The sequence below is a fragment of the Phodopus roborovskii genome, unplaced genomic scaffold (assembly GCF_943737965.1).
Source record: "Phodopus roborovskii unplaced genomic scaffold, PHOROB, whole genome shotgun sequence".
Taxonomy (NCBI): Eukaryota; Metazoa; Chordata; class Mammalia; order Rodentia; family Cricetidae; genus Phodopus; species Phodopus roborovskii.
This window is the reverse complement of record NW_026126558.1, coordinates 2703147-2722971: the sequence shown is the minus strand read 5'-3', so window position 1 is coordinate 2722971 and position 19825 is coordinate 2703147. Positions and strand designations below refer to the sequence as shown.

Here is a 19825-nt window from a genome sequence, read left to right as displayed (position 1 = left end):
AAAAGGCTTCCGGGTCAGAGGTGAAGGATGATGACGAGCCTGGCCTGGGGGTCCCTCCCTGTGGGCCAATGCTCTCCAGGGTAGGAAACCTGGCGTACATCTTCCAGTTGCAGTCTAGAGCATTGCCAAGCACCCAACCTCCCTGTCCCCACATGGTTGCCGGGGATCCAACTGTGGGTTCAGCCAGAAGTCCTAAAAACCCAGCTAACACCCCTTCTCTTCTTCAGGGGAGGAGCGCCCCCGGGAGCCCCCGGGCCCTGCAGAGGCCCAGGCGCCAGCTGGGACAGAGGCTGGTGGGAGAACGAGCCGGCACAGCTGGACATGCTCTCAAGAGCAGCTGAGGAAGGTCTTCTGGGGCGTGGCCGTCGTGTTCTGCGTGTGTGCTTCCTGGGCTGGCTCCACGCAGCTCGCCAGACTGACTTTCAAGACCTTCGATGCACCCTTCACCCTGACTTGGTTTGCCACAAACTGGAACTTTCTGTTCTTCCCATTGTACTACGCAGGGCATGTGTGCAAGTCAACAGAGAAGCAGTCTGTGAAACAGAGATACAGGTAAGAGACCCTCAGACTGACAAACAATCACTCACCTGGAGCTGTTCCTCAAGTTCCAGGCTGCTGAGTTGACTCTGGAAACTAGAGCTGGTGGCCAGTGGGTGGGACCAAGGGTAAGATACCACAGTAAATGCAACTGCTCTGTCTTGCAGTTAAGGTCAGAATTCTCTCTGCCTCCACTCTCCACCTCCACCCCTCCACCCTCCATTTCTATGTAATGGGAAATAGGCACTATCTTCTAGAAATAGCCATAGCAGGTCTTGGAGGTGTAGAAAGGAAGCAGAACTCTCCCAGGAAAGGGTGAATAAAGCCAGGCTGAGGTAGGAACAAAAATGCCAGGAATCAGATACTAGGGAACTTCCTACAGCTCACTGCCCTTACTTAGCCTCTTTCCAATTTTCTGCGCATGTCCTCCTTAGTATGTATGTTAGGCATGAGTTGGAGTATCTACCAATAAGGCAGGGTGTACAGCTAATGGATCATATCCTATGATGACCCACACCTCACCATGTAGCAGGCCCCTGAGCCCTTTCTGAGAGCCAAATCATTGGTGTTCCATAAATAGCATACCTTGTAGTTGCTCTGTGTCTGACATGGACTGTGTCCAAGGACTGGCCCATCTGTCTTACCTGAAAAAAACCCAAGAGAGACTGGTGGTCAGAATGACACTATGTGCACAGGAGACCTTCCTTTCATTAGTTCCTGAGATTGAGCAGAAGCTAGAAGTTGTAGACACTCCCTCCCATCCCCATCACCTTCTGCCACCATATACCACCCATCCATCACATGTCCCCTTAAAGGTGCTGTCCAAGGTGGCTTCTCTGTTGCTATGATACAACACTGACTCAAACAAACTTAGGGGAGGAGATGGGTTATTTGGCTTACATGCCCTCTGTCACTGTGAGAATCCAGGGCAGAAACTCAAGGAAGGAACCAGGGACTGAAGCAGAGACCATGAGGAGTCCTGCTTATTGGCCTGCTTCCCATGACTTGCTCAGCCTGCTTTCTTATAGCACCCAGGATCACTTGCCATGGGATAACACAGCCTACAGTGCACTGGGCCCTGCCTCTCTCAATCATCAGTCAAGAAGATGCTCCCATAGACTTGCCTGCAGGCCAATCTGATGGAGGCATGTTCTCAATTGAGGTTCCCTCTTCCAAGATGACTCTGGCTTGTGTCCATTTGGGAAAAGCAAAAACAGAAACAGAAAAAAATAAAAAATTAAAAAAAAAAAACAAAGCTAACCAGAAGAGTTAACAAATCCCACTGGGCACCCACTTCACATCTCAGAAAGCCTCCAGGGGAGCCAGGCTTTTCCTGAGGAATCTGTCATTGTGTCCTCACGGACATAAGAGCTAGAGTCCTTCAGAAAATCGACCTATGACACAGGATGCAGATTTGAAAGGAAGGGGTTCTGATGGTACATGCACTGAGCCCCATGGCCGACCTCCTATGTCTTTTTGGAGTCTGGGGACAAGGACCCAGAAACCATGGAGTCTCCCATGCTGACTTAAGGCAACAGCTCCTGGGCCAGCCAGAAATGGCTGGGGAGGCACTTAATGCAGCACTGCTGACCAGCAGCCAAGACAGGAAGCAAATAGATTTAGGAACCGTGAGAGGCCCTAAGAACTCCCCAGAGGCCAGGAGGAAATAATGGCCTGAGTCATGGAGAAGAGCAGACATCCAGTAAAGGATGCATTTCACAGCTAAGTAGTCCTGAGTGTATCGGCCTGTAATTAGGAGACAAGACAAATGTTCCCTCCTGTTCCCAGCAGCCACAGCAAGAGTCCCTGAACCACAACACAGGCAGTGGCCACTGTCTACCCAGGGACAAGGTTGACTGCTGAACAATTAGACTGAAAATTATGCTTTGTGGTGTCAAGCTCGAGATGGTTATAAGCTCAAGATAGGCAAGATAAAAGGTCACTCAGAAAAAATTAGTTACATAGAGAAAAGCATCAACGTCTGGGCTCCAGGCTACTGGTTTTCTATGTAAAGCATCCAAAAAATCAAGGAAAGGGGCTGGTGAGATGGCTCAACAGGCAAAGGCATTTGCTGTAAACCTGACAATCTGAGTTTGATCTCTGAGTCCCACATGGTAGAAGGATGAACCGACTTATAGAAGTTGTCTTCTGATCTCCACTTATATGCCATGACACACATGCACCTGGCCCACCCCACCCCCTTATCACCCTCAAACACACAATAAAAAAGGTGTAATTGGAAAGGTTTTAGAGGCTGGAGATAGTGGTTAAAAGTGCTTGCTGCTCATGCAGAGGACTGGAGTTTGTTTCCCAGCCCCCACACTGGGCAGCTCACAACTGCCTATAACTTCTGGACTTTGTGGCACCAGAACACATGTACACACACACACACACACACACACACACACACACACACACACACACACACACACACACAAACGTGAATAATAAAATTTTAAAGCACCATAAAAACAAATTCATCTCACCACCAGGTTGTCTGAGAACCATGGAGAGGAAGGAATAACCCGATAACAAAGTCAATTAAACCTTGTCAAATTTCTGTCTGAAAGCTTACCCCTACTTCTTAATGCAGTCCTTTCTAAGCATGAATTGTAGGAGTTCTATGGCTAGACAAGGATGCTCATCTGCCAGCCAGTTCCTGGGTATCCAGGGAAGCAATGAAGGCCACTACAGGAGAAAAGAGAAGCTTTCCCTCTACAGCCAGAAGAAGAGTCTCAGCATTGTAGACCTTGCCGAGGAAGTCACAGCTCAGATGGATGGGGATGACTTGAAACAATCTAAGACTCCCAGAGTGGAGAAAAACCAAGATCACATCCTTCATCTTCATGCTTTAATCCCAACTGATGCTAGAGGGAGCCTTAGCAGATACTGCAGTGCATCTTTTGGTAGAGAGCATTAGCAGAAAGAGAACTGAGGGGACAGAAGATTGGCAGAGACCTGTGGCCCCAAGAAAGAGACTGGATAAATGAAGCAGCTTCTCTGGGGTTTCTAGAGAACAGACAGCTCCTCTGCCATTGGAACAGGAAGGTGGTATCTCAGACCCAAAAGTGCCAAGGTCAGCAGAATCTAAGCTGGAACAGATGGGGCCTTTGCAGCCTTGTTATTGGGCCTTCCAGAAACTTCTAACCATACTGATTTGCTTTCAAAAGCAAATGTTGAGACCTTCTACCACCATGCAGTTGCCAAAAGAAAATGGGGGAAAAGAAAAGGAACAGGGAGACAGCAGTGGCTTTCCTTTGGCTTTTGTAGTTCTTGGCTTCTGAAAGCCAGCCTTTGATCCTCCTCAGACATGGAACAGCACTTGGGGGCAAAGGCCATTTCAGATTCTTGCATCTTCAGCCTGCAAGGACTGAGTGTCTTTGCCTACCCGCACAGGTTCCCACAGAATGGTGCCAACCTTGCAGAGGCGAATTTCAGTGTTTACAGATAGAGGTTAGTTTGTTCTGAAAATGATTCCTGTGTGTCAAAGTGAGACACAGGGAAGAAACAATCAAAGAGCCTTGCCTTCACAGAGCTCAAAGGCTGCAGAGGGAGCAAGAGAGGGGTTGCATGAAGGGACCTAGGCATGGGACACTGGGGAAAAGTTAGAGGAAGTGAGAGTGGACAAGCAGATGGTTTCTGGGTACTAAAGGAGGTATGGAACATTCTAGGCAGATGGAGAGCCTGAGCCTAGGGAGCTTAGGAGGTGCGTGGGTGAGAGCAGATCCTAGGGAGCCCCTGCTCTGTGCAAAAGAGGTTCAGAGCTGGCATGACTCCCAGAGCTACTGCAGTGACAGCCAGGTTGTAGGTTCTGAAACCACTCCTGGAGAGTATGATGGAGTCGGGCTGCAGGCCAGGTTAGCTCACCAAACACCTCCATAATGTCTGCCTGCCCAGGACATGTGGGCAGGTGTGGATGAGACACATGTTTTCCAACCCCTAAAGACCTCACAGAATGGGTACAAAGCCCACAGAAAACCAGAGTGGAGCATGAGGAGGAGGTGGGTGATACCTCAAGGCAGACCAGCTTGACTTAGTTGGCAGAGTGAATCTTAGGACTCTCCTGTCAGAACAGGCCAGATAGTTAGGAAGGGCTGTGTGTGTGTGGGGGGGGTACACATGTACATGTATGTGGAGACTGGGGGTCAACCTCAGGCAACACTCGTCAGATACCATCCACCTCGTTTTTTCACTTCAGGACAGGGTTTCTCATGGGCCTGGGACACATTGATTAGGTTAGGCTGACTGTCCAGAAGGCACCAGGGAATCCACCTGTCTCCATGCTCACACCTGACTTTTGTATGTGGGTTCTGGGGATCAAACTTGGGTTCTCATGCTGAAGCACTTATTGACTGAACCATCTTCGCTAGCATCAGGGCTTTGGTGTCTAGAACCAGGATCTCCAAGGTCTTCAGCAGAATAATGATAGCATCAGAACCATTGTCAGGATTCCTGGAGCTGCTTACATAACCAGTAACAGCATATGTTCACATTTCACACTGGAGGTGGGGCGAGGCTCAGGTGTCTCTTTGGTGGGGGAGGAGTGTGTGCTCAATTTCTGAACAACAGCAGCAAGTAAGATAAATGCAATTGCAGAACCAGACCTCTTGCTTTCAACGGTCGGCTTCCTCTTGGCCTCCAAAGCGCCCTTGTGTTGGTGAAAATCGTTTCCACTGCCATGTTTGCTGAGCTGCAGAGTTGTGGAGATAAGTCTTCTTTCCAGGAAGTCTTAGCACTGTTTTTCCATGCACTGTGGCAAATACTAAGACATAGAAGGACAGCGGGAATTAGCACTACCATGGATCTCCTGCCTCCTGTTCTACCAGTCCTCACAGGCCAGGCCAGCTCTAGCTGATGGGTCCCTTCCCTCTCCTTACTCACACTGAGCCCCAGGCCCACTCAGACCATCATTTCCACCAGCAGTCCATTATCAGCTGCGCCCAGAAACAAATGATCAGGGGCCCTAGTAGTAGTGGTTGCTGAATCAACTCAAAAACTTCAGTCCCAAATATTGTGTCTGGGTTGTTTGTTTATATAAGAGGGTTGGGATACCATTTGGAGACTGCAATTTCTGATTCAGGTCCTGTCTGTAGCTTGGTAGTTAACAATGGGAATTACAAAGGAGTATCCTCAGGTCAAGGGGCTACCTTCAGGCTTGCAACTGCAGCAAAATGCCACCCCTATTTAGCATGCCCACACATGCAGAGGGCCAAATGAGGAGCAGCAGTTCTTTGTCTAACTGGGAAGCTGCAGTGGGTCTCCTGTGTCAGCAAAGAAGGAAGTGAGTCAGGATGGCTACACAGGTCCATGTTTCAAGGTGATGCTCAAACTGTTCAAGGGTTCATTTTATAAAATAAAGTAAAATAAAATAAAAAATAAAGGGGCTAGAGAGATGGCTCAGTGGCTAAGAGCACTGGATGCTTTCCCAGAAGGGCTGGGTTCAGTTCCCAGCACCCATATGGCAGCTGACAACTATCAGTAACTCCTGTTTCATGGGATCAGGCGCCCTCTCTGCCTCTGTGGGCACTGCACACACCAAGCGCAGACATAACTACAGGCAAAACACATGGGTCAAGTAAAAAACAGTAAATCTTAAAAATAAAAGGCAAGAGCACCTTCCACGTTCTGCTACCCTCAGGCAGACACAACACTCTGAACGCATTGAGTGTCTTCTGGCATCTGTGCCCGTACACACCTCCCTGTAAACAGCTCTGAATTCACACTTCAATATGGGGTAGTGGAGCACGCCACAGATGTTGGGGGCTGTGCGTTCCTGAATCTCTTCTTAGCCGCACTGGGGAGAGTCAGCACTGAGGCAGCAGTTCCTGGTTTCATCTGTTATCTGGGGTCTCAGTGAACCCTTCAACAGATGACAGGGATTGGCTTAGAGTTCAGCAGTTTAAGAACACGATCTGTTGTAACATGTGCTTTCAACGTCTATGTGAATTGGTTGCTGCGCTATTGCCTTGGTTGCATTGCATTGTCAAATGGTCAGTCCTGTGTCGAGTTGAGGCGTGTGCTTGAAGAATGGAAGTCACTTATGTGACTGCTATGCCACACCTGAGGATTTATGTCTGGGGGTAGAGAGTATGTCAAGATACCCCTCGGTGGAAAAGAGACTTCTTGATGTTTTGATCTAAGTGTCAAGGTCTCTGTGAACATTGCCAAGGTCAGCCTAACAGGGGCCTACAAGGTGTGGGACAAGAAAAGCTAGCTTCAGGGGCTGGGAATAAAGTGCTTGCCTGAGCTCAATCCCCAGCATCCATGCTGAAAGCTGGGTGTGATAGGCAGTTTCAAACCCAGTGCGGGAGAGGCAGAGACAGGCAGACACCTGGGGCACTGGCCAGTCTAGCTTTCAGTGAGAGACTGTTTCAAAAAAACAAAAACAAACAAACAAAAAACAAAACAAAACAAAAAAGGTGACAGCACACCTGAAGGATGAGGGATGAACTCATGTTGATTTCTGGTTCACACACACACACACACACACACATACAGCAGCTGGGGGCTAGGTGCCAAGAGGAGGAAGCCCTTTCCTCTCACGGATCTGGAGGAGATGCCAGCAACTGTGTATGTTAGATGATGAGAAAGACTTGTGGGTATGACATGTACATGTTGCAGAGACACGGCGTGTGTATACTGGTTCACAGTCCATAACCAAGAAGTTGATGGCCCCCTGAGTGTTACCTGCTAATGTTGAGGCATTTTTCACCTTCTGTTATGTTTAGTCAAAGTGGTGAACCAGATGATAGATACAGTGAAACTTAAAGTCTCACATTTGGCAAAGGTCCTCTGCCCAGAGACTTAGAATGATCAGAAAGGGACTTGCAGGAACATCTGGTCCAGTTTTTTCATGTTATCAAAGATATCAAATGTGTTCGGAGAAAACACACTGGGGTCCATTGTTCCCAGCAGCCCTAGGCCTCTCCATAAATACATCTAAGAAAGAGTTGGGCCAGAGCAGTCTTTCCTCAATGAAGGAGCCTGGGAACAGTGCCTGGGCAGGGTAGAACAACAGGGGAGGGGCGGCTCTGCCCACATTCTGGACACTGTGTTAAGTAGCAAAAATACAGGCTTGCCATAAGAGAGCTTGGAATGGAAACCAGCTTTGTTTTCATTTGCTACAGAGGCATGGTTAAGTCAACTAAAGCTCCACACCTCAATGCTTGCCTGAAAAAGGGAGACTGTTCTGCCCACTTCCAAGCATTGTGTTGAGATTGGGTGCTACCTTGGAAGCCACAGTTCTTGTGAATCACTAGCTTGAAGTGAATAGAATTAAGTACATAAAGCTTAAGCTGTGCTTGATCTACCTATCTCTTGGACATGACATAGAGATCCCAAAAGTCAAGTAAACTAATCCTTGTTCTCCCCAAGTAATAAAATGGTGATGGTGGTGATAATAATGATAACAATGAGAATTCTGGTACTGAGGATGGTGATGATAGTAGTGATATTGATGAACTTAGATTATGGTAATTATAATGACGTTGGTAGTGATAGTGATGGTGGTGATTACAATGACTGTGGAGGTGATAGTGGAAAATGATGATGGGGATGAGAAACTGACTGACTCATTCAGTTCAGAAAAGCTATGGAACTGGTGTGGAGCCCATGGCAGGGAGGCCAATGTTGTGTCATTATTTCATGCTACTGTTGTGCAGAATCGTTTCTTAATAGAAATGATCTTTGGAGCAAACTTTGATGAAAGAAGTCCTGTGTATATCCCCTTGTCAAGTCATTCCAGAATGTACCTGAGAGGCAGATGAAAACATGGGGTGATTCATTTGTCTAGAACACAAAGTCCTGTCAAGCTCTTGATATGCCTTTTATTATGTGAAGCTAAAACAATAAAGGCAAAGAAATGTTGCTATGCCCATGCCAGAGCAGATATGTCCCTTGTCATACCATTCTTTTTGTGTGGCCACCACCTCAGCCTGTCTGTACCCTGTGCAACTCTGGCTAGGCTGGCTGACTTGGCTGACCCAGGCCTCATAGGAAAAGACACTGCTGTGCTGTCTCACAGTGCTTGTCCTTCTTTCTGCCCCACAGCAACTGAGCACTACAGGTGCCTCCCCTGCCACCAGCCCCAAGCACACAGGAAGCTAAAGAGGCCATGCATGGAAGGAAGTGACCCTAAGCTTGGCATGAGGCTGGTTCAAGTTCTCAGTCTGCAGCTTGCACAGTGTGTGTTCGTGGGTTACTTCAGCTGTAAGCATTCCTGGAGCGTTGGTTTTCTCCTACTGAAAATTGTATAAATGTCTATTCCAATTTAGGGTACAAATCACCTCCCTCAGAGCTTGATCTTTGAGCAGTGCTTTGTTGGCAGTGGCTACCGATGCTGGACAGATTAGTGGTGGGTTTAATCAGTGCCAGTATTCCACTTCCAAGTCTGTGTATCTGTGGAGGATTGAGGCTGACATCAGGTGTCATCCTCAATTGTTCTCCACATTGTTTTGAGACAGGGTCTCTGATTGGCCTAGAATTTACCCACTAGGCTAGGCTGAGTGGTCAGTGGGCCCCAGGGATCAACCTGTCAATGCCTCCCCAGCAGGGGGTATAAGATATGTCACCATGACTAAATTTTTGTTGTTCATTTGTTTGTTATTCTTGGCATGGGTTCTAAAGGATCTAACCAGGTCCTCATGCTTGTAAGGCAAGTGCTTTATTGTGTGACCATCTCCCCAGCCCACATGGTGTATGTCCTTGGGTTCCTGAGCCACAGGGCAGGAGGACTTGTGTCTTCCTGTGTTCTCTCTGGCTGCTTTGCTCTTTTGCCTTCTATATAGCTTTCCTCAGCAAAGGAACTGGGAGTCTATGGGAAAGACTCATTGGAACAGAACCACTTCCTGCTATGCAGCCAGCTTCATGGCTAGGTACTCACCAAGACATAGTTGTGTCTTCCTTGAGCATGAGCCAGAGCAGGTGAGGCACATGCCCAGCTGCCAGGGAGAACCCTCTCTCCATCTGCACCCCTGCCTACTTCAGATCTAGTCCTGAACAGTGGGGGAATAAACATCTAGCTGAGGGTCCCTGGCAGAGTTCCACCTCCTAGTTTCTCTTCTCATTCTTCCTGCCTTGTTCTAAGAGATCCCTTCTCTAAGTTTCCTGAGTCGGAGCCATGAATCTGGAGGAGCTGCTTCGGTGCACGTTGTCTTTGCGGCCCTGCCCCCCACACTGTCTAGTTGAGTTGTCATGAAAAGCAAGCAGTGTGACTGGCCAGAACAGACAGCTTTTGCTGATGCCTGTGTACAAGCTATTCTTGGGCTTCCTGGACCTTTTAAAATAGAATTTCAGTAATTACATTTACCTCCTCTGCTGATCCCTACTGTACCCAGAGAAAACAAAGACAACCTCTGTACTTAATGTAACATCTGGACCCGTTCTTTTCCTGCAGTTCCTTCCTAAGCACCCAATTTTATGGTGCTTACATTTAATGAGTTACTCTCAATCCTGCATACATTATTAATTTATAACACAAAAGAAATTAAAAGGACTAGAAAAGGCCCAGGTCCCTTGTTTCAGGAATATATCATTAGACCCTTTATATAGTCTCAGGAAAGCATCACCAGACCCTTTCTGCACAGTCTTTCACCAACACATGGGGAGGGCAGAAGAGAATTTTCATTCAAAGACATTAAGCAGATGAACGTGGTGGCCTATGAAATTCTGGCTGATGGTTGTATGTGATATGAGTGTGTATATGTTCATGTGTGTGTATAGGTACACACATGCTGGTGTATCAGTATGCCAGAGGTAGCCATTGTCTTTCTGGGTTGCTTTCCAACTTATTGAGACAGCATCTCTCACTGAACCTGGAGCTCACTGAGTAAGCTGGACTGACTGGCCAGTGAGCTTCAGAGACCTCCTGTGTTAGGGTTACAGACACATGCAGCCATGCCTGACTTTTTTCTATGTATGAAATGTGAAACCAAGTGTTCATGCCTTTGAAGCCATTACTTTGCTCACTGAGCCATCTTCTCTGCTTCTGACCAGCTATTTCCTAGGCATTTGGTTATATTAAAGTAGAATGGAACTTGGTCTGTTTAAATCCATTGTAGCAGGGTTGTGTGTTATGGGGAATGTTTTTCCTTACATGTCTTGAGCAAAGGGAATTGTTGAGGTAAATTGAGGAAGCCACACCCATATGCATTGCAAACACTCCTTCCCTGGAGAGGAGAAAGGGCTGGCACCATCTAGGTTTCCTAGCCAAACCCCAGGAGTTCTAAGCAAAATACTACTATCCTGTTTACATTGCCAGTGTGGAACAGATCCTCCTGAGGTTGGGGATTGGGTAGATTAGGACAGTCATGCCATAATGGGAGCTTGCTTGCTCCAGGGAGGGGCTGCATAGCCAGGGACTTCATTCTTCCTCTGTCTCTAACTTAGGCCAAGCCAGTTTTCCCCAGAGTGGCATGTCCACAATTTGGATGTTAAATGCTCCCATAGGATCTTGTGTTGGACACTTGGTCTCCAGATGCTAGCACTGTTCTTGAAATGCCACTCGGGGAAAGTGAGACCTGGCTGGAGGTCAGGTCACTAAGGGGCATAGGGCTTGGAGATTATACCTGTTTCTTGTTCTGAGATGAGTACTGTGCTCCCTGATCCCCCAAGATATGGAGAACCTTTGCAACATTGCTGCTGCCATGAACTCCCTGATAGACTGAAACCATGGTCCAAAGTCTTCTTTCTTCTATTAAGTCCCTTGTCAGGTATTTTGTCTCAGTGATGAGAAAGTAACTGATACCCCCAGCAAGGTAGATAAGAGGTAGCCTGGCATTTTCTACTGCATCAGCTGTATACTCAGGATTCCCAGGGATGGGGATAGGAGAATCTCCAGAGTTACAATGTACCTGTCAATCAATGACATGTGTCAGAACTAAAGTTCTGAATGAAGGAGTTTGACAGGCAGCCAGCATCACACTGGGGAACATGATCTCTGTGCCTGGAATTGGAGTCGGCCTGGAAACCCACATTCTCAAGTATGCAGTTAGATGTCCTCATGGTCTTGGATGGAGATAAGGCTGAGTCTCATGTATAAAGGCTTGCATTGTAAGTGTGAGGACATGAGTTCAGATCCCCAGAACTCATGTAAAAAGCCAGGCACAGTGATGTATATGCATCCCACCCCAGTGAGGTAGGAGGTAGAAACAGGTGATCCGGGAAGCTTGCTAGCCTGGCCTACTTGGTGAAATTCCAGGCCAATGAGAGATCCACCCTATCTCAAACAAAAGATGGAAGGTTAGGTACCTCTGGCTTCCATGTGCATTGTTTGTACATGCACACACACACACACACAGGCACGCACACATGCACCGCATGGAGACCAGCAGAATAAGACTGACAGAAGGGTCGATAAATTATTCAGAGAGTGGAAACGTGCTATGACTGGAGGATGACAGGAAGGAAAGAGCAGGGTGTGTTTGCTGCATGTTGACCTGCTCCGTTTCCAAATGACTCCCAGTGTACACAGTGTGTGAGGGCCACAGGGTTGCAGGCCACTGAGGATGCAGCCAGTTACAACCTGACTCAGGTCAACTACACACTGAGCTGCCAGACCGCCATGCATTCATAAAACCCTTACATAAGATGCTAGCAGAAGTAGCGGCTACAATGGCGTAGAGCACAGTGCCCTGAGCTGGGCGAGCAGGTGCTCTGGGGACTAGGACTCGGGGTCCTCTGTCAGGCAGTGCAGGGTCACAAGAAGCCCAGGCTGTGGCCCCACAGTAGGCATCACAGCAGCTATACCATAGCCAAGCTTTAACCGTTCCAGGGTCCCCAGGGCTGGAAGTCCAGGTATGAAGCCAAATAGGGTTCAGCGGGGACACTGACAATGGTTTCCTTAAAGGCTCAGGGCAAGAGATGTGGGCAAGGCTGGGTATTAGAGGTATAAAACAAAAGAGGAAGCAAAGACAGGAATGGGAGAGAAGGGGAGGGGAAAGGAGGGGAGAGAACAGAGAGGAGAAAGAAGGGGAAGGGAAGAGAATAAAGGGGAGAGGAGGGAACAGGAGGCAAAACACACACACACACAGATAGAGAGAGAGAGAGAATTGTCAGGTGTGTTGGCTGCTTTGCTTTGTAGCATGTTTGAGATGAGGCCGAGCTATATGCAACTCTGTCTCAAGAAAGGAGAGGAAAAAAGAAAAAAAGGAAGAGGAGGCAGGTAGCCAGCCCCCTTGGGCTGTATTCCACAAACATGACCATCTTGGTCAGAGGCTGTGGATGGCATACAAATCTCTTTCTACCAGAAGTACCCTGAATGTCAGAACCCAGAAACCAAAAGCTGTTCCCATTGGCGCTTCCACAGGCAACATGCATTCCCACACTCACTAGTCAACATGGTGAGCCCACTCAGAGTGACAGCCAGGGCGAGCATTCCACACAGCCACAGCCCACACTGCAGGTGCATGTGATGGATGCTGCCTGGATCCTTCCGCAGCACCTCATGCTGCTGGTTAGCATGGCAAAGGGTGCTTCCAGTGAGACACAGGCACCAGTGCCAGGAAGCATGTGACCACCTGTGGATTTGTCACACGTTCCCATTCTCCTGATGACAGTCACTGGCCATTCAGGGAGTGGCAGGGCAGAAAAACAGCTGGATAAGAGCTGTCTTCTCCCCTGTGCATTTACCTTACTCTTGGTTTTTCCTCTCTCCCATCTAGAAGCTTCCACTCCTCATCCTTCCAAATGAGAAATGGGAGGCTCTTTCATCCTCACTTGTGCTTCGCAGGGACCCAGCCTGAGTGTGAGCCCACAGTGTTGAAAGGAGCACAACTTCTTATCCATTGCTGGGCACCTCACCCCACTAAGCTTTGACTCTGGGAAATCTCTGGCCTTCTTTAGGATGGTTTCAATATTCTATCATGAACAGAATAATAAGAAGTGGCATTCTTTGAACAAGAAAAACTGTAACTAGGTCGAAAGAGACAAATGTGGTGCCTGGAAGTGTGTGCCAGGCAGTTCATGGTCAGTGGGCACGGCAAGACTTTAAGGGACTGTGTTAATCCTTAATTACTTTTCTTCTTTGGCTTGTGGTCTAAGGGAACACTGTCCACCATGGCAGGGAGGGCTCACTCACATCTGGGCTCTGAGGGAACACTGTCTACCATGGCAGAGGGAGCTCACTCACATCTGGACTCTGAGGGAACACTGTCTACCATGGTAGAGAGAGCTCACTCACATCTGGGCTCTGAGGGAACACTGTCCACCATGGCAGGGAGGGCTCACTCACATCTGGGCTCTGAGGGAACACTGTCCACCATGGCAGGGAGGGCTCACTCACATCTGGGCTCTGAGGGAACACTGTCCACCATGGCAGGGAGGGCTCACTCACATCTGGGCTCTGAAGGAACACTGTCCACCATGGCAGGAAGGGCTCACTCACATCTGGACTGGTCAGAAAAGCAGTGAGTAGAGAGAAAGCCAGGCTGGCTTACAACCCTCAAGCCTCCCAAGCCCTACCAGAGACCCCATTTCTTCAAGGAGAAGCCACCTCCCAGAATTTACACATCCTCCCCAAACTTAGCACCAGCTGGGAACAAGGTGTTCCAGCACATAAGCCAACTGAGGACATTTCAGTCAGATCCTAACAGAGACTCTGACGTTTGTAGGCTGTGATGGGAGCAACAGACAGGTGGGAAATGTATGGGAGGAAAGAACCATTTATAAGCTCAAGGAAACACTTTAAATCCCCGGGTAAGCATGGCCCAAGTTTATAGGACTGTCTGGAAGAAAGCTTTAAAGCCCCTAAGATTTAGCAGTGTAAAAACACAACTCCTCTCTAGGCTTACTTATAAATGTAACACTGTCCCAATTAAAATACCAAAAAGTTTGTTTTAAGACACAGACAAGAAAAACCTGGAGAAAGAGTAGCTTTGGGGGGGACCATGGCCAAACCAGACCTGAGAGTAGAACTCTGAAACCCAGTGACTAAAGCAGCTCTATCCAGGTAGAAGACCTTGGGGTATCCATACATGTGGAGAGACTTGGAGTGCACTTGCTGAATCTCACATGGGTGAGGAGGGGTGAACACTGTAGCCAGTGATGGGAAAGTTCCAGAAGGAAAAATTGATGTTAGCTGCATCTCCTGCCTAGGGAAGCCTAGAAAAATTCCAAGTTTCATGTGTCATGTGTGAACTCTGAATACTAAAATATGGGAACAATTATATTATAACCTTCTTATGTGAAGTAGAGATGTGAAGCCCTCAGAGAGGAGACTAGAAGAAGTAGAGTTTGTGTGAAGACTCAGTGGATAAAGTTCTTAGGAGGGGAAGCACCTTCCGAAATTCATCTGACCTCCTCCACATGCATCATGCATGCTGTGGCACACATGTGCCCCCCCACATACATAGACACTTGCTCATATAAACATATACGCATACAGACATATACACATACATAGATATATACACTCACATAGACACATACATAGACACACACAGACACACACTCACATAGATGCACATATAGACATACACACATACATAGTCAGATACATTCACATAGACACATACACAATACACTAGCTAAAATTGTTTTTTTTAAGAAGTAAATTAAAAATTAAAAAAAAAAAATACACTTAAACATAGGGGCTGGAGAGACAGTTCCGTGGCTGTTCTTCCAAAGGATCCAGGTTTAATTCCCAGTGCCCACATGGCACTTTGCGACTATCTGCAACTTCAACCTTGGTGACCCAATGCCCTCTTTTGGCCTCCAAAGGCATCAGACACACATATGGTGTACAGACATACATGCATGCAAAATACCCATACAATACACATGCAAATAAATTAATAAACAAACAAATTTTAAAGTTCAAAGATTATCATGAGAAAACATAAACTGACTGTCCTAGTTAGGGTTTCTACTCTTATGATGAACAAAGGCAAGTTGAGGAGGAAAGGGTTTATTTCACTTACACTTCTGCATCATAGTCTCCCACTAAAGGAAGTCAGGACAGGAACTCAAACAGGTTAGGAACCAGGAGGCAGGAGCTGATGCAGAGGCCATGGAGGGGGAGGGTGCTGCTTACTGGCTTGCTCAACGTGCTTTCTTGTAGAGCACAGGACCACCAGCCCAGGATGCCCCTACCCTCAATGGGCTGGGCCCTCCCACATCAATCACTGATTAAGAAAATGACCCACAGGTTTGCCTAGAGCCCCATCTTATGGAATCTTTTTTTTTTTTTTTTTTTTTTTTTTTTTGGAAACAGGGTTTCTCTGTGTAGCTTTGTAGATCAGGCTGGTCTTGAACTCACAAAGATCCACCTGCCTCTGACTCCTGAGTGCTGGGATTAAAGGCATGTGCCACCACTGCCCAGCCTAGGAGTCATTTTCTTAGTTGAGGCTCCCTCCTTTCTGATGACTCTAGCTTGTGTCAAGTTTAAATAAAACCAGCCAGAACACTGACCAACTGGAATAGTTACTTATAATTCATATGACAGAGTTCATCTATAAAAAGATAGTTATAATCTACATTCTGGAGTTCATCTAATAGTGAAGAGTTTTGTTTTGTGTTTTGCTTTTTCTTCTGGTTTTTATTGAGACAGAATAGCTCCAGCTGGCCTAGCACTCATCATGTATCCCAGGTTGGCCTCAAACTCCTAGAAATCCTCCTGCCTCCACCTCCCGAGTGCTGGGGTTATGGGCATGAGCAATCACACGGAAGATAATATCTCTTGCAACACATAAAAGTAATCCACAATTCAGTAGAGAAAGACATTGGCACCCTGTGATCAGGCTTCATAGGAGGAGACACAGGGATGGCTTGTGTGTCTGCACACTGTTTCAGCTCACTCTTATCTTAAGAGATGACACATATTTGGTTTTTTATCATCAACCTTACAAAAAGAAAAACAAAGAGCAGCTTTGGTTACATAGTATGTGAGCAGATCCTGAAGAAGTAGGCACCTAGTGTGTCATTGGTGTTTGCATACTGGCATGCCTATGGGATGGATTTGCAAGGTGATGCTATCAAGATCCTAAGAGTGTGTCTGCCTCCACCCGTTATCTCACCCGCGTGCGGCAGGGTTAGGAGCTGGAGAGGTGACTCAGCAGTTAAAAGCTTGTGCTGTTCTTGCAGAGGACTAAAGTTGAGTTCCTAGCACCCACACTGGACATTTCACAACTGCCTACAACTCCAGATCCAGAGGATCTGGCACCCTCTTCTGGTCTCCACAGATATACAAACACACTTAGAAATTTTTAAAAATAGTAATAAAATAAAAATATTTACCAAAAAGAAGGAGGAGGAGAAGGAGGATGTGGAGGAGGAGGAAGAGAAGAAGAAGAAGAAGAAGAAGAAGAAGAAGAAGAAGAAGAAGAAGAAGAAGAAGAAGAAGAAGAAGAAGAAGAAAGAAGAAGAAATATTTGCATGAGCAGATATGCCACCAAGCTCATAGTTTGAGAAGAATTCCATTGCACTTTTGTAATTAGCTAAAGATTCAAATCACCTTTAAAAAATACTATATAGGCTCAGAGCATCAGCTGTAAATAGCAGGTTAAGTATTTTTATGACAGAGAAGGATCCCATGAACTACCCTTGTGTGAGAAAGCAAGCCACAGTAATCATTTCTAAAATATGGAAAGCATACAGGATAAAATGTAGATAGCTGTGCTGGATGCAAAGCAACAGTAGAGTGTTTGCTTAGCATATGCAAAGGCCTGGGTTCAGTCAACACAGAACTGTATTGCTTAAATGTAAGTTTATAAATAAGACTTAAGTCACAACAAAACAAATAGGTGTCTTACATTCTCAGAAAGCAGTAGGTGATTTTGCAAAGTTTACAAAAACTGAAAGGAATGAAGGGCAGTTCTAAGAAAGAAGAAACAAACTCAGCTGTGTAACCATCAGGCGCTCTCTCACCACACGCTGTGTAAACGAATGTACGGAAAATGGAACTGGAGGCACCTGCCTGGGGCTGGATGCCAAATAAGACAGGAGTTGCCCCAGCATGAGCTGTGCTTGGGAGGTGCTGAGGGCAAGGGCTCTCCTGCCATTGTTCTGAGAACATAGCCAGAGAGGAAAAGCTGTGCTGCGGAAGGCAGAAGCTGGCTGGTGGCAGACTTCTAGCTGCTTCTAGAAGCCAAGTTCCTACTTCCTGCCTGGCCATCCTATGAACCTTGCTTGAACCTGAGCCTCTACTTCACCCAATTTTTAAAAGTTTTTAAAATTTTACTTTATTTTTAATTATGTGCATATGTCTGTGCTTGTGTGTAGACTTGTGCACATGAGCACAGGTGCCCTTGAAAGCCAAAGAGCTCATTGGATCAATCCCCAGATTGCTACAGATGGTTGTTCGAAATCCAACATGGTTGCTGGGAACCAAAAAGAAGGTCCTCTGGAAGGACAGTACATGTTCTTAGCTGCTTAGTCTTCTCTCCAGCCCTTCACCTAATTTTAAAGAAAGGCAGTGGCTGATGTATAGATGGCAAGGTCAGGCCCTCCCACTTGGCTGTCCCGGTCCCTTGGCTTATGCAAAGGCATCCTTTGGTTTAACATCTGAGTCCTGTGTTCAGCTTGTCCACGTTGCCAGTGATCAAGCTTGTCCTTAGCATTTTCACCACCCACAGAACCTCTGAGTGTTGGGGTTCCCTGTGTGCTTACCGGGGTTCATACCTCAAAACCCATTTTTACCTCATTTTAGCCAATCACAGTAGGCCTGCCAAGCCAACCCATATGGCTTGTACCATGATTCTGTCTCTTCTTTCAAGAGACACAGATATGAATTTTATCCTGTCACTCAAACCACTGGAGACAGATGCCTTCTCTTCTCACTTCACAATGAACGGTCCTCCAGTGGGGAAAGGGGAGATGCATGAACTCCCCTGGGAAGCTGTATCAGATACTGTCTAGTGATACAACAAATGCCTGACAAAAGCAACCTGAGGAAAGTTTTCAGGCTTTTTTTAGCTCATAGTTTGAGGGTGCAACCCATCATGATTGGGAAGACATGGCAGTGGGAGCCTGAGGCTGCTGGCCACATTGCATCTGCAGCCACACGGGACAGAGACCAAAGCTGGTGGCCAGCTCGGGTTTTCCTTTTAATTCAGACTAGGACCCCAGTCCATGGGATGTCACCACCAACCTTTACAATGGCTCTACCTACCTCAATTGACCTAATCTAGAAACTTCCTCCCAGACATGCCTAGACATTGTCTACCATGGGGATTGTAAATCCTGCCAAGTCCAAGGTCAAGAGTCATCATGGCAGAAGGAGTTCACGCTTAAAGACAGAAGACAGGATGAAGGTGCTTCAGCTGTCTCCTTTTCATGGTTGTCTGATGTTTGTTTTACTTTGAGATATGATCTCACATAGTCCCAGCTGACCTCCAACTCACTATGTAGCCAAAGGTGACTTTAGATTTGGATCTTCCTACTAACTTTAAGGTTTAGGGCTTATGTTAATTCTACCCCAGAGTGATAAAAGAGCTTGCAAACATTGCTGTGAGATATCCTGTAGAAGAAAAAGGGGGTGTGTTTTAGAAGATCATTTCCTGGTATTCTAAAAGGGTGGAAAACAGACTCTCTGCCCATAGGCATAGCATTGACTCATTGCTAAACTCATGAATGACTCATTAACAAATTGCTAAGTACTTAATAGGGAAAGGTGTCAATAAAAAGGGAGTATGGCTTATGTGTGAGAATGTGCTGAATCAGCAGGGGCTTTGATGGCTCTGCAGGAAGCAACCACCTTTCACCATGCAATTGTCTTTGACTCCTTCCTGCTCCCTTCCATCAGATAGTGTGTCTTAAAATGTCATTACTAATTTAAAATGTCTGCTCTATGAACAACATTGGGAAGCAAATGAAAACCAAGCCACAGCTTTGGAGAAAATAATCTGATAGAGGTCTGACATTCAAAATGTACAAAGAACACTTAAAAGTTAAATACAAGCAAGGCTGATGTAAAAGGAACATCACCATAGCGGTAGACTTGGCCAATGAGAAGGTATCAGCCATCCAGTGGCATCAGGGAAATGCAGATTAAAGGGCAGAGAGGTACCACTGTCTACATGCTGCAATGACAAAAAGCCAAAGTACAGATAGATGCAGAATAGCCTGTGTCTCTTTCATTGCCATGCTGAAGATAAGAGTACAGATGCCATGGAAGAGAGTTCCATCTAAAACGTTCATGCACTCCTAACCACTTGCTAGATGCAGAGAACCCTAGCTCAATTCCCAACACCCATGTCAAGCAGTTTACAGTAACCAGTAATGCCTGCTCCGGGGTACCTAACACCCTCTTCTGGCCTCCATGGGTACCTTCACTCACGTGCCCATACCCACACAC

At 46.8% G+C, this 19825-nt stretch overlaps 1 protein-coding gene across 2 annotated transcripts in view; it reads left to right on the top strand.

Annotated features, from left to right (window-relative positions):
- Positions 1-19825, top strand: part of Slc35f3 (solute carrier family 35 member F3) — a 239442-nt gene that overhangs the window by 173073 nt on the left and 46544 nt on the right. For both annotated transcript variants that reach the window (XM_051201539.1, XM_051201540.1), the window contains one exon: positions 228-552. In XM_051201539.1, coding sequence (XP_051057496.1) covers positions 228-552 — 325 coding nt within the window. The remainder of the gene's footprint in view (positions 1-227; positions 553-19825) is intronic.